Source organism: Chiloscyllium plagiosum, unplaced genomic scaffold, assembly GCF_037043375.1.
Source record: "Chiloscyllium plagiosum isolate Xiang-an unplaced genomic scaffold, Cpla_swu_hap1 HiC_scaffold_24, whole genome shotgun sequence".
Classification (NCBI taxonomy): domain Eukaryota; kingdom Metazoa; phylum Chordata; class Chondrichthyes; order Orectolobiformes; family Hemiscylliidae; genus Chiloscyllium; species Chiloscyllium plagiosum.
This window is the reverse complement of record NW_028270162.1, coordinates 30,022,776-30,048,557: the sequence shown is the minus strand read 5'-3', so window position 1 is coordinate 30,048,557 and position 25,782 is coordinate 30,022,776. Positions and strand designations below refer to the sequence as shown.

At 38.7% G+C, this 25,782-nt stretch overlaps 1 protein-coding gene across 1 annotated transcript; it reads right to left on the bottom strand.

Moving 5' to 3' along the window:
- Positions 1–881: 881 nt before the first annotated feature.
- On the bottom strand, positions 882–23,174 carry LOC122562655 (serine/threonine-protein phosphatase PP1-gamma catalytic subunit A). The gene is made up of 7 exons (XM_043715680.2): positions 23,017–23,174; positions 12,327–12,458; positions 10,802–11,032; positions 9,922–10,026; positions 9,449–9,672; positions 3,213–3,347; positions 882–2,548 (listed from the first exon to the last, which is right to left on the bottom strand). The coding sequence occupies exons 1-7, from the start codon at positions 23,069–23,071 to the stop codon at positions 2,459–2,461; spliced, it is 972 nt and encodes a 323-aa protein (XP_043571615.1). The 5' UTR covers positions 23,072–23,174; the 3' UTR covers positions 882–2,458.
- Positions 23,175–25,782: the final 2,608 nt, after the last annotated feature.

Genomic DNA, 25,782 nt, shown 5'->3' with positions numbered 1-25,782 from the left:
TGGGCGCTGCATGACCCCTGACCTGTGCACTGTAACCCAACAAGCCCTTTCAATCTGCAGCTTGCAGGACTCTATGCGAAGGCCCAAAAATTTCAGCAGCCAACTTTCAAAGAAGCTGACTGACTGCTCACCTTCAGGGAGCCCGACAATTTGGAGATTTATCCACAGACCTCTATTTTTGAGGTCGTCGATATGGTCTCGCAAGGCCCGAACCTCTCGCTTCAGCATCTGGATCCGACTGGAGGAGGACTCCATCGCAGCTTCCAAAGCCTTTGTTCGACCCTCTACCTCTTCCAGCTGCTCCCCGATGCCCTGGATCTCCTGCTCACGCTTCTGCAGCATGGATATATAGGTTGGACCTAGGCACAAATCTCCCCACAGATCTCCTCAATCGCAGCACCACCTTTCAAGGCAAGTCTCTCCATCGCTGCAGCCAATTCCTGAGAGGCTGTCAGGTCCGGCGGGGGTGTGTGTGTGTGTCCCCAAGAGAGACTGCTGTCTCTGGTATACCTGCTGCTGCAGGGGAGTGTCCTCCCTGCTGCTGTTTGCTCTCTCCTTTTCCCTTTGGCATCTTTCCCACTTCCAAATATTAACCAATATGTGTTCTGTAAGGTTTTAAACTCAATTCTACCACCAGGGATGGCAAAAAACACCAGTATGCCTTAGCTGTTAGGCAGAGCTGTCCAAAGTTCTACAGAATCACCACCATTTTGCTGAGTCCGTTGTTAATTGTTTAGTGTATTCCATAATCTACCTGTTTGGATGATGACAATGAAAATTATCCAAGAGAAAAATCCTGAGTTTGTCATTTCAGGCACATAATATATTGTGCTAGTTTCTTCACTTCCAAGTTAGCTAAATAACATAGATGCACAAGAATCCAGATTTATAAAAAGGCTTTATTTTAGTTCCCATTTTTGATCATGAAATCAGTTAATTCCTTGGCTGAGAGCACAGCATGCAAACATGCCCAGAAATCTGCCATTTTAAAATTTGCCCTCTAAAAACCAGTCAGGAGTCTCATATGGATGTGCCCAATTTTGATCTTCCCCAGCACAGTGGCAGGGGTGAGGAAATAAAGCTGCACCTCCATGACCATTAGCAGGGACACCAGAGAATAGTGATACAGTAGCATTTTTACCTTACAAATATTAATAATTTCAAAAGTGAAGCATCTACAAGTTACAGTGTAGTATAAAAGGGGAGAGAATTGGTGCAACAGCCTTTCGTGGGAATCTTGGACAAACCGATATAGCAAAAGAAAGTCTATTTGCACAGAACCAAAAAAATTTAGAATTCTAACTACAAGCTCTTAACCTTAATCATGGAGAGGTAACAGAGGAAGTTCATATTGAACACTCCAAAAACAAACTAACTGTCATTTGGCCAAGTGGCCAACTGCATAATGACAGAATCCCAGGAACAGGTTGCTTGCTTGTCCTCAAGACCAGGGTCAATAGATGGAAAGAGAGGAAACAACCTCCCAATCCCAAAAGAACAAGAATGGCTGAATGACAAACACACTTTAAAGTTCAATAACCTATGCTAGCTGTTTTTCAATCTGTTCTCCTCCATCTTTGCCAGGTGTTTACTAACCCATTTGTTTGGCATTATACAAGGAACCTAATATTGACAACTTTAAAACAAATAAAGATGCCAAATGTAAAATAATGGCTTTATTTCATCATTTAAAATATACAGTACAGGAAGTGTGCTTAATCAAATTTACGTCATTCTCTGTGATGCTGGCAGAGTGGAGGGGCAGATCCTTCTAAAATCATGACATCTATACAACAGTTGCTTACACGACAGACATGTAGACTTGGAAAAAAGTAGATGCATTCCTCGAAATAAAAACATTTTTATGAGAAAGTACAAAATTGTTTTGAAGTTTTATAAACAGTATATCACTTCCTACAAGTCAATGAGACTCTTTCTCCCCCCCCCCCCCCCCCCCCCCAACCAAAAAGGTCAATTACCAGCTCACAAGCATCACCACTTTAGGTCTTAAAAAAATAAAAAAGGAAAACAAATCACAAGGCATTTTAATCACTTTGTGAACTGTACCAAAATGTCAAAATTCTGTCAACTACAAGTCGTTTCTACTTCCCACCAACCCCCTCCCCTGACCTACATTGAAACCTGCTGAGGAGCAGCAGTCAAGCACATTATTGTTAGCAGCTGGTGCTAACAATCAGGAGCCTTGATGCAAATTAAACAGCTACAGTACTATTTTATATTCTTCCATCTTGAGGGGTGGGGGAGAAGGCATGTTTGCTGTTCAGAAACAGCAACCATGTTTCTGTATATCACAGCAGATAAACCACAAGTCAACAAATAGTAATCTAATTCAAGCAAGCTGACAGATACACTTTACATAAAAGAAAAAAAAAAGTTAAAAATGGAGACAAACTGGTATAATACAAGTCCAAAACAGGCAATGCCAGAGTTTCTGGTTTTATTTCTTGGCCTGTTTCGTGATCATGCTCCTTGGTGGTGTTACAGGTCGGCTTGCATTAGGTTTCTTTTTCTCTGCTGGTTTCAAAATCTATACAAAGAAAGTGAACATTTCAATTTTTTTCAGAGCCCTTTTTAAAAACATTATATCCCCTGATCAATTACAATTGGACCAAATGGCCACTTTTTAATGACAATACAGCTTAAAATTTTTAGATCTTTCAGAAATATATTCATTAGGATTAAACATGAAAAACTAGTTCACGAAATGAACATGGAACCTCCAGGTGCCCAGTTGTGAAGTTAATTTTCAAACCATCAGCCATTTTTTTTATTGGACTGTGAATATCAAACAAAGTAGTAAAATCTGATTGTTGCACATATTAAACTTGCAAACATCACCTGAACAGTAAATACATTCCATTTATTGAAGCATTCAAAGCTTTGGAGATTCACGATGATCTCAACTGCAGCTTCCATTAGACAGTACAATAACCCAAAAGCTCAATGTTATCAAATTACAAGAAAAAGTCTTGCGCATTAAATCTGAACTCTTCATAGTGCTCCTGGAGGTGTGAAGACCATTAGCAGGCTGCTTACCTCTTTGCCATTACCAATCAAGAGACCTGATGTCTGGCAAAAATTTCCAAATATGTAGTTAGAAAAATGAAACAAACCATTACATCCACTCAGCATTGAGTTTGCTGCACAAAACAAAATCTACTTTGTAACAAACCCAAAAGGGTCCAGCTTACCTGAAAAGAACACATCAAGGTTTCATCTACACTCATCATAGCACCTGCATTATCAAACTCCCCACAATAATTGGGTGCAGAGAACAAAGTCACCAACTGTCTTTTGGCAAAGAATTCATACCCATCTTCTACAACCTGTTTCAGAAATGGAAACAAAAAGTGAATAGGAATTAATACAGATCACAACTGTACACATTATTCACAGGACAGATGTTATTAATGGTTACTGTTAAGTCAAATAACTGGGATTTAAATGGCACTATGCCATTTTAATACAACTGGTCAAACGAAACAGAAGTGTCCACACTAGTATTTAATAAATAATTAAATTACTTGTTCCAACTAATTCAAAATCACCATCCAAATCAATGCTAAGAAAAAAAAATGTAGACAGAAGCCTGGGAGTTTCAGTAAGGTTTAGACCAAGCCTGAATGACAATTTTGATTTCGTATATTCCTGGCATCATATGTTTTCACTCCAATATTGAACACATGTCAAAAATGTCACAGAGCAGCTACAGGACATTCTGGAGTATGGTAGTGAACAGCATGTCGTCGTACACATTGGCACCAACATAGGACCTCATCGCACTTTTTTTAACCTCAAAAAGGAGAATAACAAGTAAGGAAGCAAGTTAAAAAGTAGGACTTCAAAAAGGTAATGATCTCAGGTTTGCACCCAATTCCAAATGCTAGTCAGTGTGGAAATTGCAGGATATATCAGATGAATGTGGATGGAAAGATGTTACATGAGACAGGGTTCAGATTCCTGAGACATTGAACCAGTTCTGGGGCAGGTGGGAGCAGTAAAGGCTGGATGGGTTGCACCTGGGTAGGAATGCAATGGACATCCTAGAGGGTTATTTGCTAAAGCGTTTGGAGAGAAATTAAACTAAAATTAGAGGGGCTGGGAAGCTATGCATAGAGACAGAAGGGATGAAAAGTAGGGCAAATAAAAAAAAAGTAGTATGGGAATTAAGTGATAGGCAGAGAATTCAAGAGCAAAAATCAAACAGGGCCACACAGTGCAAAATAATGCATGTTAAAAATGACAAATTTTAATGCAGGGAGCATTTGTAACAAAGGGGATAAATTATTGACATAAAAGATCTAAACTTGTCTGATATAGTTGGGATTTTGGAGGCATGTCAGAAGGCGATTAGGAATGGGAACTGAACTTGGAAAGGTATTCAATTTTTATGAAGCACAAAGACTAAAAGGAGATGGAGTAGCACTGATGATTAGAGACTACATTAACAATATTATCTCTGGTGAACTGGAAGCAGTGCAGATACTGCTTAGAAACACTAAACGGGCAGAGAATGATAGTGGTAGTTGTATACATACACCCTGAATTGTAGTGGTAATGTTGGGGGAAAGGCATTAAAGAACATAGAACACAGAACGTAGAACATTACAGCGCAGTACAGGCCCTTCGGCCATCAATGTTGCACCACCCTGTCCTACTAATCTGATGCCCATCCCACCTACACTATTCCATGTACGTCCATTTGACTGTCCAATGACAACTTAAATGCACTTAAACTTGGGGAATCTACTACCGATGCAGGGAAAGCATTCCATACCCTTACTACTCTGAGTAAAGAAACTACCTCAGACCTATACCTATCTCCCCTCACTTTAAAGTTGTGTTCCCTCATGTTTGCACTCCCCATACTTGGAAAAAAGGCTCTCCCTGTCCACCCTATCTAACCCTCTGATTATTTTGTATGTCTCTATTAAGTCACCTCTCAACCTTCTCTCTAACGAGAACAGCCTCAAGGCCCTCTGCCTTTCCTCGCAAGACATTCCTTCCGTACCAGGCAACATCCTAGTAGATCTCCTCTGCACCCTTTCCAAAGCTTCCACATCCTTCTTATAATGCGGTGACCAGAACTGGACACAATACTCCAAGTGTGGCCGTACCAGAGCTTTGTACAGCTGCAGCATAACCTCCTATTCCGGAACTCAATCCCTCTATTAATAAAGGCCAAAACACTGTATGCCTTCTTAACAATCCTGTCAATCTGGGTGTAAATTAGAGATGCAAGCATAAATATAGCTGTTAATTATGGGCAGCTTTAATGTGCACTTGGATTGGGCAAGTCAAATCAGAAACAAAGCAGGAGGTGAAATTCCTGAACTATTTACAAGATGGTTTTCTGGTTCAATATGATGAGGAACCAATTACAGAACAGGCCATTCTATTAGACTTGGTATTGCAGGGTTACAGTCATACAGCATGGAAACAAACCCTTAGGTTCAACTAGTCCACTTATGTAATGCGAAAGGAATAAAATTGACAATATAGCAATGAGGGAACTTTAGGGAAGGGTGACCATGATATATTAAAGAATTCATTATTAAGATGGAGAGTGAAGTAATTGATTCTGAGATTGTGTGTCCTGAATTTTAGTTATGATGGTATGATGCGTGGGCTGGTTATGATAAATTGGGAAATGTTACATAAAAGAGGTGGTGGTGGATAGGCAATGACAAACATTTAAAGAGTGCATGGAGGAACTGCAACAATTATTCATTCCTGTCCGGCACAAAAATAAAACAGGAAAGATGGCCTTACCAGGCTAACTAGGGAAATTAGGGATAGTATTAGATACAAGGAAGGGGAATACAAATTGGCCAAAAAAAAAAGGTTTGGGAGTAGTTTAGATTTCACAAGGAGGACAAAAGGAATTAAGAGGTGGGGAGAGAAAGCGTATGAGAGTAAGCTTGCAGGTAATGCACATATCGAAACTTTTGTAAAGTCAGTTCACATGCAAAGAGAAAAGGATTAGTGAACACAAATGTAGATCCCTTACAAACAACAAAGTTAGTTAAAGGTAACAAAGAAATGACAAAACAATTAAATACATATTTTTGTTCTATGTTGACAAAAAGGAGGATACAAATAATGTCCCAAAAATGTTGGGACACAGTCTAATGAGAGCAAGAAACTGAAGAAAGTCAGTATTAGTGGGGAAATTGATCAGATTAAAAAGACCAATAAATCCCCGAAGCCTGATAATCTACATCCCAGTGTACTTAAGGAAGTAGCCTTAAAAATACTGGTTGCATTTGGTGGTCATCTTTCAAGATTCTATGGACTCTGGGAAAGTTTCTGCAGTAGATGACTAATGTAACTCTACTATTTAAAAAAAAACTTTCGTCTGGCCACCTGACATCAGAAGTAGAGAAAATGCTTGTCTATTGTAAAAGATTTAGTAAGGGTCCTGGAAAACAGTGACAGAATTGGACAGTCAAAGATTTATGGAAGAGAAATTATGTTCGAAAAGCCTACTAGAATTTTGAGGCTGTATCTAGTAGAGTTGATATGGGGAAGCCAGTAGATGTGGCTTACTCAGACTTTCAGAAGCTTTGAGAAGATCCCACATAAGAGATCCATATGCAAAATTAAAGTACAAATGATTGGGTTAGTATGTGACATGGATTGGGAACTGGTTGGTAGACAGGAAACAGTAGGAATAAATGATCATTTTCCCCAGCAGCTGATAGTAACTAGTAAAGTATCACAGGGATCAGTGCATGACCCCAACTATTCATAATATATGTTGATGATTTAAGTGAGGGAAATAAACATAATATCTTTGACAACACACAGCTGAGTGGGTGCTTGAGCTGTGATGTGGATGCAAAGATACTTCAATGCAAATTGGACACGTTGAGCGAGTGGATAAATGCATGGCAGATAAAGTATAAATGCTGATAAATGTTGTTATCCACTGACAGCAAAAACAATTATCTGACTGGTGAAAGAATGGGAAAGAGGGAGGTGCAACAAGAACTGAATGTCCTTGGACATAATGATGTGGAAGTGCTGTTGTTGGACTAGGGTGGACAAAGTTAAAAATCACAACACCAGGTTATAGTCCAACAGGTTTATTTGGGTGTACTAGCTTTCAGAGCGCTGCTTCTTAGTCAGGTAACTAGTGGAGCAGGATCATAAGGCATAGAATTTATAGCAGAAAATCACAGTGTCGTGCAATTAAAACGATATATTGAACAAGCCTGGATTGCTGTTAAGTCTTTCATCTTTTAGAATGGGTTGCAAGTTTCGGTTCATTAATATGTAAATCCCAGAACATTAGATATAACTTAAGTTTCATTAAAAAAAAAGTGACATCTTAGCTCAGACAATGTACTAAAAGGTGTGAAGTTAGAGTCTGGCTGTATCCCAATCTTGAGTCAGACTGGTTCTATTTCCAAAGTAGGAATTTATAAGATATTACATGGATTGACTGCTTGCAGGTTGTGTGCTTTGAACAAAAAATAGAATATTCCTACAAATACAATTCTGTAAGTAGAAATTCATCCCGTAGACTTGTGTGCATGCACATGAGTGGGAGGGGATGGGTGGAGTATAAACCAGTGAGAGGGAGGGAGAGAGAGTGCGTGCTTGGGTTCATGTCACACTACAGATGACCCCACGACACTATGCCATCATTCACACAAATGTGTGGGGTGCATTTGCATTTGCAGACACATTCTATTGCAGACACAAAAAGCACATACCCTGCAGGCAGTCAATCCATGTAATATTTTATAAATCCCTACTTTGGGATACAGACAGACTCTAACCTCACACCTTTAATACATCGCCTGAGCGGAGATGTCACTTTTTAAAATAAAACCTTAAGTTATCAAGAATGTGATTTAAAAATAGTTCTGGGATTTATATATTAAATGAACCAAAACGTGCAACCCATCCTAAAAGATGCAAGACTTAACAGCAATCTAGGTTTGTTCAATATATTGTTTTAAATGCACAAACACAGTAATCTTTTGCTTTCAATTCTGTGTCTTATGATCCTCCCCCGCTAGTTACCTGATGAAGGAGCAGTGCTCTGAAAGCAAGGTACTTCCAAATTAATCTATTGGACTATAACCTGGTGTTGTGATTTGTAACCTTGCACATTAGTCATTGAAAGTAAACACACAGGAGAAGGTAGCAAATGATATGTTGGCCTACATAGCTAGGGGATTTGACAAGAGCAGGGATGGCATTGCAACTGTACAAAGCCATGGTGAGACCAATAACCTGAAGTATTATGTGCAGTTTTGGTCTCCTTGTCCAAGGATGGATGTTCTGGCTATGGAGGGAGCGCAGCAAAAGTTAACAGACTGATTCCGGAGATGGCAGGACTGACTTATGGAGGGACTCTCAGTTAGGACTATATTTACTGGAGCTCAGAAGAATGTAAGGGGATCTCCCAGAAGCATAAAATTCTAAAACTAAACAGGGTAAATGCAGGGAGGATGTTCCCAACGACTGGAGAGTCACAGTCTAAGGATACGGAGTAGGTCATTTAGGACAGAGGAGGAAAAACATCTTCACCCTAAAAGTGACAAGTCTGTGAAATTCTCTACTACAAAAAAAAGTGGTTGAGACCAACGCATTGAATGTTTGAGGAGGAGTTAAGATTTTGTTCGTAGGGCTAAAGGGATCAAAGTGCATGGGGAGAGCGCGAAAACAGAGTACAGAGTTGGATGATCAGTCACGATCATATTGAATGACGAGCACACGTGAACGAATTGCCTACTCTTGCTCCTGTTTTCAATGTCTCTAATTTATTTTTAAATTGCTTTAAACTTTTCTTTAATGAATCCTCTGTATTCAGTTTCACAATGCACAACACTAATCATAACCACTTGTCTTGATTATGTATAGAAAGATTATATTCTGCATGTTGAAAAAGAACCATGCACCAATTTGTAGGATACTGTACCAATCTGAACTCTTCAGGGGCACACAACTCAAAACTATATAAATGGAACAAAATCAAAAGATTATTCTTTTATCAAATTACAATTTTTAAGGAAGAAAAACCCACTTGATTCCATGCCATATTAAACAATAAATTATAATCAATTTTCCCAATCACACATCCACCCAGCAATTTAAAGGTTTATATGTAAGCAATAGATAAAGTTTTAAAAAGTGTAACAGTTTTCACACCATACTGTAGATGACTGTAGCGAACTAAATGACAACGGTTGAGGGAGCATTACAAACAGATTTGGCAAGCTAGGGAAAATTTCAGGTATCAATTACTGTTGAGTTGTATTTTGAACAAGTTGGTGAATAAATAGCAAAGCTGTATTAAATCAGAACGAGTAATATTTAATAGGTAAACAACTGGATTTTGAGAGGAGTTAACTGAAATTCAGTAGTTTCTCTTTTTTTTTAAAAAGCAATAAATAAATCTGCTACACTATACCTGGTGGGCTCTACATATCAGATCCAGGTCATGTTTATGAAGGAATTTTGCAACTACTTCTGCTCCAAATGTGAATGAGACACCTCGATCATTCTCACCCCATCCCAATACATCTTTGTCTGGGTCAGACCACAAGAGATCACAGAGAAGTCCTTGATCAGGCACATCAGTGGGTCGCATGATCCGTCTGATTTGTTCCATGGACTGAAGGTCAGGTGACAAACCTGATTTAAGAAAATAAAATTAAGTTATTGAATACTCATTATCCTCTGCTCCATACTCTAAATACTGTAACTGTACTGTTACAATGAGAATTTTTTTTAAAAAAGTTAAAACATAGGCCTTCGGCAAACCAAGAACAAGCCTAAGGACTAACCAAAAAAGAAATTCACAATTATTCAAAGACACATTAAGAAAATTACTTTTAAAAAAATCATAGGCAACATCCTGTACTCAAATTAAATTATACACACCTCCATGACAACAAAATATCTTTTCATCCACAATGGCAGCAATAGGCAAGCAGTTGAAACAGTCTGTAAAAGTCTTCCACAATTTAATATTGTACCTCCTTTTACCTAGAACAGGAATACTAAGTTAAAAATCTGGGACATAGACTTGTGTAACTTTTTTTTGGAAGCTACGCTTAGATATTTAATGGCTTCTTTTATTTGCACTATTAGTATCTTTAACGCTTGGGCACCTATCTTCCTTTGGTGAATCAGTCAAAGAATGATAATGCAAACAAAATCAATTTTTAAGAATGAAACAGGAAAAGGAATTTGTGTTTTACTACTGTTAGCATTAATTTGAAACCAAAGTGCTACAAAGGTACAATTAACTAAGTATAGGCAAACACTGAATTAATCCCTTGCCTGTTTGGAGTTGAAAAGCTAAATATTTAAAGATTTCTTTTCATCTCATTGTTCACTTACATAGAGCTTTAATATTAAAATTGAAGAATAAATAATAAGCAATGAAAATATTATAGAATATAGTTTTAAGTTTGCACATTTCAAATACTAAATGGGAACAAAGCTACAAAATGCCATAATAAGCTTTTTAAAAGTGCATAAACTAAAGGTGACTAAATGAATGACCCTCCAAATTAGAGGCATTATCAAAGAAGTAACAAGGGTTGTCTTTTTTACTTCCCACTAGAGTATATAGTTTCACTATAAGCATTGCTGAGGCAAGTAGCAGCTGAACTAGAGATAGTAGCTTTAATCACATACACAATTGCCTGACTTCAGCAAACTTGTCAAAACAGTCAGTAGATTAGAATCATAAAAAAACCTACCATGCAGAATTGACTATGATTATGCAATAGTAAACTAGGCAATGTTTCCTTACATTCATCATAGAATCCATATATTCTGTTTATACTGGCACATTCATGGTTTCCACGCAGAAGGAAAAAATTCTCCGGATACTTAATTTTGTATGCCAACAACAGACAGATAGTTTCCAGAGACTGTTTTCCCCTGTCCACATAATCTCCCAGAAAGAGATAGTTGCTCTCGGGCGGGAATCCTCCATATTCAAACAACCGAAGTAAATCGTAATACTGGCCATGAATATCACCTGGGTAGGGAGAAGTTGGGGGGGGAAGGAGAAATAAAAAGGAAAGATTTAATCAGAATAATTTACTAAAAGTACATCAAGCAGTAGTAGAGTGAAACTTGGGATAGACAGTTAGCAGCAGCTGGATAAAATTTAGAACACTCAGTAAACAGACAGACAGGGGCAGTGGCTGCATGGGATGTGCACATGTACTGGCGAGTGTTCATATGGGGCAGGGGGGTGGAGAAGCAGCGCAACTGATGTGTATGACTTCCGCATCAAGTGCTCAACCATTATGCACTAGGTCTAGATTAAAAGCACATAATTCTGTACAACAGTAGCAGAAGCAAAACCCACAATTTCCTGTGTGCACTATGGGGTAAAGCTATTAAAATTTCTAACTAAGTCATTGTATTTTGTGCCTAGCCTTACTGTAACACTAAGCACATACATACTGGAATCTGAATTTCATCTCATCTGAGAAGACTAATACAGTGGTCATTTTTATCAGCAATTATTAAAATAAAATGGATGACAATCCTATACCATTCATGACAAAGCTATGCTCTCAAATTTCTAGAATAAAGGGTCTTCCCAAAGATACTTGCTTGATGTTATGTAGAAACAGGGCAAACAATTTCCACCCTATTTTATTCAGCAACCCATCTGCTGGAACACTCTAGATGAAATTGCTATCTAAAATAATACTACAAGAGATATGAATAAACTTCTCATTTGTTTAAAAAAGGTTTACAGTAGTACTTAAGAAATTATCTACACAAATAGTTCATTCTCACACCCTACATTAGAAAGTCAAAAGTCAACACCCTCATTTAAACTAAAACTGAAAAGGTGGCTTTTGTAAAAAAGAAAATTGAGAAGTCAGATTTCATTCCATAAGTCACTTTGCTTTTAAATGGATGGTAGGCACAATGGATAAAATCACATTTTACAGACAGCAAAATGAAAATAACTTGACTATCAAGATTAATACCTTGCTTCAAAATAGAGTGTTTAAATATTTTGGATTGGAGTTTTCTTCCTCAAAAATCAGAGGTACATCTTTTTGATGAGCAAGGGGCAAAAGGTTATTAGGGATGGGATAGGTGGGAACATAGAATAATCAGACCAGCCATAATCTTACTGGATAATAGACCAGCTTTAGTGAGACATGTTGCCAACTACTGCTCTTAATTTGTGTTTGTAAAAACTAAAATCCAAATATTCAGCCCAAGAAAAACAATTTCATTTTGAGATTCAAACATTTCAAGTGAGCATACAACAAGACAATAACTGACTATAAAAAGCTACTCACCACATATTTTTAATGGAGCTTCAAGTTCCAGAAGAATAGGTTGACTAAGGAAGATTTCACGAGACTTGAGGCACAGGCCTCTGATTTCATTCTCTTGGAGCTGTACATTTTTTCCTGGTTTAGAACCTCGTACTGAAAGAAAAAGCAGCAATTGACTGTTATGTTAATTTGGAAACTTGTACTGTATGATTTAAATACAGTATTGCCTTTTGCAGTTGGAGAAGTTTACTAGGTTGCTAAACCTACAAGGGTAGGGTAATTGCAGCTCCCATATTAAAATGTCAAATAAAACACTGCAACACTGAAATCAACAATACACCTTTCCTGGTTAAAATCTAGACTACTGTATTGAATTTCTAGACAGTTGATAAGGTGCCATTTGCAAGATTAATAGAGAAAGTAAAAACCTCATGATGTAGGGAGCAATAAATTGGCAAGGAGAGAAGACTGGCTAGCTAGCAGAAAACACTAGGCATAATTGGATTTTGAAGTTGTATTGAAGAAGTTGTGATAAGAATAATACTAGACTCAAAATGTTAACTTTTTCTCTCTCCACAAGTGCTGCCAGACCTCCTGATTTCTCCAGTTTTCTCTATTTGTTTCAGACTTCCAGCATTAACAGTATTTTGTATTTATATAATTGTCATTTTTGGTTGGCACATCTTGCCACAGAAATCGGAAAAGGGACCTCAACATTTTACAACTTACCTTAAAATGTCTTGGATGACAGGATAAAGAGTAAATTTGTAGTTCTTAGTGTTAGTTGCAAAGTTAGTTGTGAAGACAACATAAGGGACAATGAAGGGATATAGGACAATTATCTGGTAAATGGAATACAAGATGGGAAAATGTAAGTTGTCCATTTGGCTGCAACAATAAAGCAGCACATTATCTAAGAGCATGAAATATTAAAAGATCACTGATCTGTAGAGATCTGAGTGACTTCGTGTGAATTGCATAAAAAAGGTGTAGTTAAACAAATAATTAGTGAATAAATTCCATTAGATTATAATTTATTGTAGGCAGAATTAATTACAAAACTAAAAATTATACTCCAGTTATGAAGCATTTAGATAATGGTGTACTGGATAGTCTCCTTATTTCAGATATAAATGCATTAGTAGTAGTTTAGAGGTTTACTAGACTAACTCCTGGAAAGGGTGGGTTGTCTTACATAGAAAAGACAATAGGCTTGGCTTCACTAGAGCTCGGAAGAGTAATATGACTCAACTGAAGCATACGAGATCTGAGGAGTCTTGACAGGGTGCACATGCAAAGGACATTTCCTTTTGTGGGAGAATCTAGAGCTGCGTTTTAAAAATATGGGGTTGCCAGCTTAATGACAGATTAAATGAAATTTGTTCGAGGATTGAATGTTTTTGAAATGCTTGCCCTCAAAAAACAAACGGAGGAAGCAGAGTCTTTGAATTTTCTTTTAAGATAGCTTCTTGATAAGCAAGAGTGTGAAAGGTTATTGTGGGTAGGCAGGACGGTGAAGTAATCAGCCATCTTTTTGAATGATAGAACAGGCTCAAGCTGTGAGTGGCCTACTCTTGCTTCTCGTTTGTTCGTTCAAATGGTCTTGAACCACAGACAAAATCCTAAAAATCAAATTAATTGTCTCAGAACGTCAGCTGCACGACATTGTAAATTCACTAGCCCGCATCCATTAGCTAGACAGAAGGAAAATGGTATTCAATGATCTTTGAAGTGAACATATTGAATAGTCATAATCACTTTCATTGCCCACACAAATTAAAACTTGAAGCCAGGTTTAAAAAGAAAGTTTTATAAACATAACAAAAGCTTCCACAAAGACTTCACTAAGCTCATGAGAAAGAACACATTTTTCAATAAAAAAGTTTGAGGATGAAAGTTTATATTTAAAAATCTAAAAGTCAAATTTGTAAAATAATCAAACACGTTATAAAGATTTAGATAGGAGCAACCTTGCACAGATTATCCAAGTCACAAGACATAATTTAGTAAGATCAAACAATAACTAATGATGAGTGTGTTATTGTGAAAGTAATTAACTACTTGAATCACAGAAAAATGCAAGCCATGAAGTTTACAACTGGAAGATTTCATGCAAGCCCCAGTGTTATTCATATTCTAAAACAGATCAGTAAGATTTTTGCAATGTCCTCATTCCTTCAAAATACAAACAACTATTATGGAGTATTTACTGTACATGCATGGAACAAGAAAGGTCAAGAGATGCAAAAATCAGCTTAAAACTTGATTTTGTATGAAAGCACCAACTAAGACAAATGCACTACCTTTAAAAGGCCATTTATTTTCTAGGCTTAGCTTTCTGATTTCCACTAAGCAGCAATTACAATTAAAGAGGAGAAAGTGAGGTCTGCAGATGCTGGAGATCAAAGTTGAAACTTTATTGCTGGAACAGCACAGCAGGTCAGGCAGCATCCAGGGAACAGGAGATTCGACGTTTCGGGCACAGGCCTGAAGAAGGGCCTGTGCCCGAAACGTCGAATCTCCTGTTCCCTGGATGCTGCCTGACCTGCTGTGCTGTTCCAGCAATAAAATTACAATTAAACCCCAAGTCTTCCACTTTCCTATTTCAGGTGGGTACTAAAAAGGTGGCTGCGATTCACATCTTTATACTGTTATTGAATAAACTGTATTGCATATTAAGACTCAAAGGAATGAGGCAGTTTAAATTACACAATAAATATTCAGCCTGTTGCCTTTTCCTGAAATCTAAACTGCTGTCAAACCTCAGGTCTGCTGCTTTTTAGCATTTGTATGCCCCTTCCTTGGATCTAAATCATCCCTAATTGACCTCATTAGCCATGGTCGAGCCATTTTTCCCCATTTTGTATTTGCACCAGACAAATGAACAGTTGTTGCAGTTCTGCCTTGCATTCTTTAAATGTTTGTCTTTGCCAATCTACATGATTGAGGAGATAGCCTGGCTTTGCTTATGAAGTATCAATACAAGATTGCCGCCAAGAAATCAAATAGGGAGTCCAAAAGGGACTACTTATCCAAAGAATGGCAAGACATTGGGACTTATAACAAACAAACAAACAAGATGTCTTTAAGGAGAGTTAGGTAAGCATGCAAAAGGTGAAGGGGATAGACAGGTATACTGATTGGTGAGGAAAGATGGGAGGTCAGTGGAGAATATAAAAGGTTTAGGTTGAATAGCTGTTTCTGTATTGTGTAAAAGAATTTATTTGGAACAAAGCTAAAAATGGAGTTGGATGTAATAATCAGCCAAGATCTGAACTAGATTGTGAATTAAAATCACAAAATGACTTGGTGTAACAATAATGTTTGCTCCTGGGAAGAAATGCTTAAAAAGGATTCTAATCTTTTAAAAAAAAAAATCCACTAAGCCTCTAATGTTCAAAAAAAACACACAAAGCTAGATATTAAACATTTTTATACAGCATGTGACTTTGTGGAAGCAGTAAAAAGAGACAAGCAGACTTAGTCAAACCAGGAAAATAAAAAAGGACAAACCTCTCTCATAGGCCAATGCAGAAAGAGTGATGGTAGCCGGGACCATGATTAACATGCACAGAAATCACTGGTTTGGATCTGGAATGGGAATATCCCTTATTTTAAAAAAAAGGAAGTCTGAATATATAGACCCAATAAAAAAGCTGTCCCAGCAGTGCTACTGTCAACGTCAGCTAATAAAGACTTGCAGGTGATTAGCGTATACATGTTTTTTCATATGTATTTTCAAGGTTCTTGTTGTACTTCTGAGCCAGGAAATCAAGGTTAAGGGTCCACGTGCTCCAGAGGGGTGTGTGATAATATTTTTAATTTTAACTTGCTCAGATATCCATGTAGAAGTATTTACAAATGGCTGCCTGATGCGTTATTTACTAACGAGACATGTTTGTCTAAGAGTCCCAAATAGAACTACTGCTCTGGATCTCAGTCCCATCAATTCTTGTCCTGCTTAAGATGATATTGTTTGCAAATGACATTAAATTCCCAAAGTAAAAGGACAAGACAGAAGCCAAAAACAAAATTGCACTTAAGATGCGGGATGCCAATGGTGGGGACAAAATACCCTTCTGTCAGCTCAAGGATACAAAGTATGCACCTGTGATATTAAGCTTGAAAAATGCAGATCACAACTCATTCACCATTGAACTTCACATATATCTGGTATCAGACAACGTTGTACTCATGACTAAGAAAGACTTGTCAGATTACCATTTTATTAACCATGGTTAGAAGATTTGATTGACTATCTGGGATCCAGAAATCCAGCCCTGAAGATGGGCTGGGGTGGTTTGTACTCCTCAATCCAACAAGTTGGACATGCATACCTTCTACTATCCAGATTATCTTGCAGGTCAAGTGTGACAGCAGACTTTCTGTAGTTTAACAGCAGGATGCAATAGCACCTCTGGCAAGGGCTATTTTATCCAGATAGGCTGAAATATATTTGCAATATAGTTTACAAATGAATATGATTGTTCATTTTGGTGATTTTTATACATTTGACATCTGTAAAAGGAAAGTTGACAGTAGACAAACTTTACAGTTCCTTTCATGTCATTTATTCTTCACAGGGACTTTGGATATTTCTGAAGCAAACCATAATCATTATCATAAAAATCAACCCCTTCTCACTCCAACTATTTACTAGGGACATTTAACATGTAATAAAGTGAAGGGATACAGGCTTCATTATGCGCACGAGGGACCAAAGATAATTTGATTTGGGGTTCAAACTACAATAAGTTGGAGTTGCTTTTTTTTCCCCCACTAACTGCACTCATTAAAAATACGTTCCAACACTACAGCTCGTGGTTGGATCTTCACATCTTCAGGATTCATACCTCCTAACCTGGTCTGCTACGTAACTATTATTTCACAAAGAATGACCACCTGCCCCTTGATCATCCCATACATTTTGTTGATTGTCTCACATCCCATGTTACTTCCTCCCAAATACTGGAAATTCAGGCTTTTGTACCGTATTTCAAAGCAAATTGGTAAATGCTAAATTCCTGGAGTGGTGTCTCTTCTTGCTCCCAAAATACATTATTTGCTTAGCTGCACTGCGTACTCACCAGCCGCAAAACAGCACAGAGCAGCCAAATTTCCAAGATTCCATTGCATGTTCAAATCTAAATTAACTTCAGCTTTTCAAATCTGTGGATTCTTGCACTTGGGTATCTTAACTTTTCCTTATGATAAAGTACCATTTATTTTCAACGACACTTCACCGTCAACCAGTAGAGTGGACCCCTGAATCCAAGCTAGTTGTTTAAGCCAACTAAAAATAAAGATTCACAAAAGCAGTCTCCAAACTCGCATTTGGTTTCCCTTTTGGCAGGTTTCTACTTTATAATGTCTAAAATCAGCAATTCAATCGCTGGAAGATTGTGCATGCAACCTTAAATTTGCTGCACTTTGGCATTGCATTCTTGCATTGTTACACAAATTGCTGAAAATTCTATAGCAGCCAGTTAAATTATAGTTAATTTATTTTTTGATCTAAACTCTCACCAATCTAATGGTAAGGAATTGAGTAGCTGAGCAATAGAGCAAGATGTTATCAGATTGAACAGTCTGCTGCAAATTGACAGATTTCATCTGGAAAAGCAGAACTATAAATAACTTCACGTCCATTGGTCAGGAAGCCATCATATTACAGATATCAATACTGTGGATGGAGACATTTTCAATTGCGAACATCCTCATTTTTGGCTTCCAGATAGAATTTCCTGCTGGGAAGCACATGTGTGGGGACATCAGGCAAGGATAGCAGCACTAGGGGGAGAACTTCCTGCACACACACACAATGGTAGTATCAGTTCACTATATGCATAATAATAAATTAGCTTGATACAGACTGAAGTTCAGTTTCGCATTTCTAGATCAATGGCAGTCTTTCACGAGTTCTTGTATTTAGTTCACTTTTTAGCAACTGCTCTCTGCAAAACATCTGATGATTCAGCAAAAGATATTAAAATTAGGAAGTTTCAAAAATATTCTCAAATTTCAACAAAATTAATTGCAATACTAATGTAATTGTAGTGATAAGTTTCAGCCAAAATCAATAGTAGTAGTATTTTACCAATTGATAAAATGTGGGTTGTGTAGAAACACCTTGGACAAAGCCTTAACACTAGACCTAGCATCATGGCGGCAGTATTCAAAATCTTGACAAATCTGGAGACAGACAGAAACTGATAGAATAAAGCTTTTGACAGATCCTGCTACCAATGAAAAAGGCATGAGAATTTGGGAATGTAATGGTAACTGCAAAGTGGGCTGACTAAACATGTGCAACTACTTCTGATGCTTTTCACTATAAACCATCTCACTAACTGACCCAGCAAGTGAAGTAACACACAGAACTTAAGTATTAGATAGTTATCAATGTAGACCAATAAATTCCATCACAACCCAAGTGCTATAAAGTGATCAACAGTACAAATTGGCCTGATTACTGCTGTCAATTTGGTACAGAATCATAGAATGGTTACAAGCAGAAGAATATGCAGCCTATCATTTGAGCCAGTTCTGACAGAAAAATTCTGACAATCCCAAGGGCCCAACCTTTCCCTTAGCCCTCAAAAATGTTTTCTACTTCAGGTTTTATTCAATTTCATTTGAAAGTTCCAATTACATTGGGGTTTGAACCAAAACTTATTTTGTTTTAAACTGCGGATTCTTGTGCCTTTCACCCCTCCCAAACATCCCCCATGCCCTGCCCCACCCCGCCCAAGTCAAATTATCTCTAAGAATTATCCATTCCAATTGAATGTTGAGATAAAAGAGATATCATCTGGTATAGAAGTGAAGAATGAAACATGAGACCCGAAGAGTCTAGAGTGGGGAGAGATACAAACATAGCTTCTTTGAAGGAACACGATGCACATTTTTAAAAATAGATACTGGATTAAGCACTACTCTGTCAAGCTACAGAAACAACAAAGCAATATTACTCAATCACAATACATACAAGTAGACAGATTTTGCAATATGATTTAACATTGTTGTGAAGAGTATGCAAGGCCATTTTAATCTGCAATATGGTGTAATCTATACACTGTTGTATAGATTTGTATTTCAATAATCAGGACATGCATAAGTAATAGTAGTTTGCTCAATTAACAATCAAAATTGAATTTAGTCCTTGCTGTGAATAATTTATCTTTGAAACCAGAACTCATGTTGACAGCTGTTTTACAAAGTATTTGAGTAAATTACAGTATTAAGAGTGCAGAAGGCATAACCATACTTTAGGGATATTTTAGTGCATGGAAAAGATCAATCCCCCAAATAAAAAAGAAACCATCAAGTTGAGGGGATGACATTATTAGCAACAGAATATGGTTTATTTTCAATTAACATGATTCATGAAGCTGCAACTAGATTCTCAATGATACTGCATAACTGGCCAGTTTTCAAAAGTTGTAACTTTTGAGGTACAGATAGACCAGAATGTTGTCCTGGGATGAAAAAGAAATTCACACCTGGACTGAAAAGATAATCTTCTAATCCAAAATTGGATCACTATTCTGCTAAAGTCAGACCTGGTGTTGCAAACAATCAGCATTCTCTGATCTGAAGGATGCACATATGTTATAGGGGAAATACTAATGCAACAAAAGTAGTGTAAAACTTTCTGTCTGACCAATCGCTATTCTGAACACTGGTACAAATTAAAAGCAAATAGAATGTCGGCACAGAAATCGTGGAGTTTCGTCAGCACTCCACAAAGTGTCCCAACAGTAAGATCAGAAGACATAGGAACAGAAATAAACCATTCAGCACAGTACTGTTAGGTTTAGGTAAATAAATAGAACCCTTATTGGTCTCTTTCAAGCACAAAGTATCAATGTATACATGGATAAACTCACCAAAAACTGGATTGCAATAACATTCACTGAATATGCCAGCAATACCAATGGGGCCTTTTTAAAAAATTAGGCTAGATGTATGAATATTTTCCACTGCGTACCTCTCTCAGATTTATAACTTGTAATGAAGAGTAAAGTGTTCAACTAACTGCAGGGCTGCAGTTAGTTGAACACTGCACTGCTCAAAGTGATTTTATAAAAAGGAGAAACATTCCAAGTACAGTCCATATAATAAATCATGTTGTCAAAAAACCATCACCTACCCTATATGTTTGTATGAACAGCTGTCACGTACCTTGGAATAAGTGTGGATTACAAGTGCTTCATCTGAATGAAGCAGTCATCTCCATTTAAGCATCAAGAGAGGAAAAAAAACAATTTTAACTTGTCTGGTCAAACTAAAGATCTTTGTCACAATTTTCTCAGGCCCTGATAGAATTTTGACCAGCTGTATTATTTCTTCCATGATTTAAAGCATGTAACTAGATTTTCCTCAAAATATAGCAAAAAAAGTTAGGAAATTTAATAGCAACAGATAAATAATAAATAGCACAGTAGTTGCTTGTGTGCAAATTGAAGACAGATCTGTCAATCTTTCATTGAGGTGATATTTATTATACCATAAAAACTTGGCCTATTTTGATGCATACTGCCTTGTAAAAATGATGCATACTGTATCTTTAACTAGGTTTGAACTCTTTTTACTCCCGGTCACTTTTTTCCCCCATCATTGAGTATTGTGCCATTCGTCATCTAGATCCTATCTAAGGATTCCCTCCCAGAGTTCACCCTATTCTAAAAAAAAGGTCAAGCATTGGTAATTCCTTTCACACCACTCTCAGGGTCAGTATCTTCTTTTCAACACTTCTAAAATACCTCAAGATGGTTTCCATATGAGTGGCACCATTCAGATTTTACTGCAATGATTAAATAAATGCTTTATTAAATGGCTACATTGCCAAAATATGTCTCAAAGTACAATACTGTAAACCACACTGAAAAAAAACCCTGCTCTCACTCAATAATTTTTGGGTTCTCGAGATATCCAATCACTTTGCAGTCCAAAAGTAATTCATTGGTTGCAGCCAATTTTCACATGGCAAGGTACGTAAAACATCACTGAGATAAGTAACCAGATGGTCTGGTTAGGTTAAGATAGTTCCATTAGACTTTAGGAAACCTCTATGCTGCTTCAAAGTGATCCACTATAAACCCGAGCTTGCAAAGGGCCTTATCCAAAGACAGATTAAGCAATATGGTACTCCTTCAGTACTACAGATTCAGTAAATTACTGCAGATGCTGGAATCTGAACTGAAGTCAAAAAAATACTGGAGATCAAAGCGGATCAGGCAGCATCCATGGAGAGAAAGCAAGCTAACATTTTATGTTTAGAGAATTCATCAAAGTTCTCCTTCAGTATTCTGCTGGACTACAACATAGATTACACAATGCAAATTTTCATCAGGTTTGAGTTCATCACTTGATTCAAGGAAAGTGTGTTTGAACTGATATTTTAACTAGCAAATCCATCAATATCCCACGCAAAGCAGTAAAGCAACTTGGGAGAAGTGGGGTCTCATTCCTGAAGAAGGGCCTGTGCCCGAAACGTCGAATCTCCTGTTCCCTGGATGCTGCCTGACCTGCTGTGCTGCTCCAGCAATTAAGTTTCAACTAGTAAGAGTACAACCAATTGAAAGAATGAATACCAGCCACACCACCAGAACTCCCTCATCCTTTGAATCAAAGAGATTGTGTTTACAAAGCATCTTCCAATCACAAATATCCTAACTTATGAACAACAATATACATTATTGTGCAGGAATGTATAAGCAAATTACTGCAGATGCTGGAATCTGTACTGAAAACGAAAAAATGCTAGAGATCACAGTGGATCAGGCAGCATCCATGGAAAGAGAGCAAACTAACGTTTTGAGTCAAGATGACTTCATCAGAGTCAAAACATTTCCATTGCAAAGATTCCTGCACAGTTTGTAGGCATGTATATCTCAGCTGTAAAAAATGGCAAGATAATGCACTGGTTAAGGAATGAGTATTGTTCAGGAAACCTAGTGACTTTAATAGTGGTTCACATTGGTTTGGAAGGATGTACCCGGACAACGTCACTAATAGTCTTCCTCAAATACAAAGATTCAAGCAATTCTGTGTGTTCTTTAGTCACAGGGAAAGATTAGTTGATGAATACCTCCCTCCAAATATGGGCTTCTTAATTGGAGGGAGGGAGAGAGAGAGAGAGAGAGATCAGGGTTTGAGAGCGCACGAGAGGGGGGGGGGGGGAGGAAGAGCTGGAAAAATAGGTGAGAGGTGCTGGGGAGGGAAAGGGGCTTCTCCGTTCCCCCGCCCCCCCCCCCAAAAGGAATCCTGGTGGCTGCTCCCCCTGGGGAAGAGAAAGAGGGGGTGAAGCCGAACCAGCATCGCCGCGGTTCACGACTCACGGGCCTCCCGGAGTGTAAAGCGGACGTCGGTGCTGAAGATCGGGGGGATCAAGTCCTTGCGAGGGATGGGACGGGGGAATAGATGGGAGATGGGGGGGGGAAGAAGAGGAGGTTGGAGGCTGTAAGCGGCTCTGATTGAAGGGGGGGGGGGGATGGGTGGGAAGGAGAGGTTTGTGTCAGTAACTCGGCATGGGGGTAGACGCCAGAGGAGAAGAACGGGCCGAATACCGGTAATGGAGGGAAGGACTAACAACAACGGACAGGAAACATGGTCTGATGGGGGGGGGGGGGGGGGGTGAATGTTAAGACACAACCCTCCCTCACGTTCCACCCCCCCCCCCAAACTAACGGCCACCCGCGGCACTCACCTTCCAACAACCTCTGAATAATACTATCTATATTCAGCTTGTCTATATCCGCCATGGTTCACGGTAGTGATTCCGGAGAGGGGGGGGGGGGAGGGAGTAGGGGTGGGGGGATGATGAGTAGATTTACCGCCTCTATATCTCAGTCTCTGGCCGCTCGCTCTTCGCTTCCTTTCTCCTCCCGAGCTCTCTCTCTTTTTAAAAAAAATCCACACAAAAAAATGGCGTCACCGCCTGGCGGAGGGATACCCGCGCCGAGTCCCGTACTACTTATCCGGCTCCTGACACGTTACCCCCCTCCCCCGTGCCCACTACCTCAAGTCCATGCGCGCCACACGTGCTCCCTCCAACCAAGTCCCGCTTTGTCTCAGCCATCTCCTCGCATTGGCCGCCCCCTGCAGTTTAACCGGCCTATGCTGCCGCTTAATACACATTCAATGGACCTTATGTTTTTTCCCTATATATTAATGGCATCAAGTTACTTTTCAGAGTTCTCTCAGCGAAGCAAAAGAACATTAAAAGGTCGGGTGTGGGATTCCGAGCTGTACGCCTCTTCCTGGAACTGACACATTACGATCGGCAATGTTCCCAAACAAACTCTCACCTGAGTATAAAGCGAAAAATCAGACTTCAGGGAACACAATAACACATTGTTGATGACATGGTATGACATCCCTGTCCTTACAAGGCAGGGAACGTCATCAGGATTAAACGGCCCAGTAAACCCCCTTTTGCATTGCACAGGATCACACTGGGTCCGCTTTTAACGATGCAACTTGAATAGATTTTGAGTAAGTTTCAATTCTGCCCGATTTGAATTCCTAAAAACGAAAGGCGTTCGTACTATGGCGCCAGTGCTGATTCTGTGAAAAAGCCTTCAATTAGTTCCATCCCCCACTCTTGCATAGCCTGCAGTAAGTTCAAGTATTCACCTAAAAAAAGTTCTGCTTCCATCGAGGTTTCAGGCAAGTGCAATCCAGATCGTAGCAAAATGTTGCATAAAAATAAACTTAGTGTGTTTCTTTTGGCAATTACCTTAATGTTCTCTAGTTTCCAATCCTTTCCGAAAACAGTTTCTCCTTACTGGGTCTTATCAAATCCCTTGCTGAGTTTGAATTCTACCAAAATTTAAAACAAAAATAGAAGTTGCAGGAAAAGCTCATCAGGTATGGCAGCATCTATGTAGAGAAATCAGATTTAACGTTTCAGGTCCAGTGACTCTTCCTCGAAATGACTGGTGAGTTCTGGGGAAGGATCACCGGACCCGAAACGTTAACTCTGATTTCTTTGCACAGATACTTTTGTTGTTTCCGATTTACATTATCCCGCAGTTCTTTTGGTTCTTCCCAGATCTACACAGCTCTCAGGAGAACAATCCCAGCTTTTAAGTCGTAGTCTCATCAGAGAGGTCTCACATCCCTGGTACCAATTCATTCTGCTCGCTCCTTACGATCATAACATCTTTCATAAAAAGTGTCCCCAGAACTGAACACAATATTCCAATTAGGACCGAACCAGTATTTTATAAAATGCAGCTTCCTTACTTTTGTACATTATTCCCTCAACTTACAAAGCCAAGTATTCCACACACTTATTTAACAGCCTCAACTTGTCAAAGTTATGTGAGCATGCTCTCACAGGTTCTTATTAAAACCCACAGATTCTTTTTAAAACTGTTTAGATTGTATTTTTATCCTTCATACCAAGATGAATCATTTCCCATTCCTATAAATTAAATGTTTTCTGCCAGGAGGGTGCACATTTCACCAGTCTATGTTCGTTGGTTTTCTCCAGCACATTCTATTTATATATCAAGTCGTCAAGCACAGCAGGTCAGGCAGCACCCAAGGAGCAGGAAAATTGACATTTCGGGCAAATAATGGCTTTTGCCCAAAACGCCAATTTTCCTGCTCCTCAGATGCTGCCTGATCTGCTGTGCTTTTCCAGCACCACTCTAATCTTGACTCCAGCTGATACAAACCTAGCCTGGTTGACCTTTCCTTATAAGACAGTCCTCTCATTCTAGGTGTTAGTCTGGTAAACCTTCTCTGAACTGCCTCCAACTCATTTACAACCTTCCTCAATAGGTAACAAATACTGTGCACAGTACTCCAGATGCAGTCTCACCAGTGTCCTGTAGAACAAAGGCATAACCTCCCTACTTTTGTATTAATTTCTCTTTGTGATAAACAATAATATTTTATTTGCTTTTCTAATTACTTGCTGTACTTGCCTATTAACCTTTCATGATTCATTCACTAGAACACCTTGATCCCTCTGCTGAGTTCTGCAATCTCCCACCATTTAGACAATAGACAATAGATGCAGGAGTAGGCCATTCAGCCCTTAGAGTCTGCACCGCCATTCAATATGATCATGGCTGATCATTCCTAATAAGTATCCTCTTCCTGCCTTATCTCCTGCCCTTGATTCCACTATCTTTGAGAGCTCTATCCAACTCTTTCTTAAATGAATCCAGAGACTGGGCCTCCACTGCCCTCTGGGGCAGAGCATTCCACACAGCCACCACTCTCTGGGTGAAGAAGTTTCTCCTCATCTCTGACTACCTAAATGGTCTACCCGTATTTTTAAGCTGTGTCCTCTGGTTCGGCACTCACCCATCAGCGGAAACATGTTTCCTGCTGCCAGAGTGTCCAATCCTTTCATAATCTTATACGTCTCAATCAGATCCCCTCTCAGTCTTCTAAACTCAAGGGTATACAAGCCCAGTCGCTTCAGTCTTTCAGTGTAAGGTAATCCCGCCATTCC

Excerpts from the sequence above, each read along its gene's own strand:
- LOC122562655 (XM_043715680.2), bottom strand. The coding sequence starts at position 23,071 with ATGGCGGATATAGACAAGCTGAATATAGATAGTATTATTCAGAGGTTG. Across the intron at positions 11,033-12,326 it reads AGCTCCATTAAAAATATGTG|GTGATATTCATGGCCAGTAT; the intron begins GTGAGTAGCTTT and ends CTCCCTACCCAG. Across the intron at positions 10,027-10,801 it reads ATATGGATTCTATGATGAAT|GTAAAAGGAGGTACAATATT; the intron begins GTAAGGAAACAT and ends TTCCTGTTCTAG.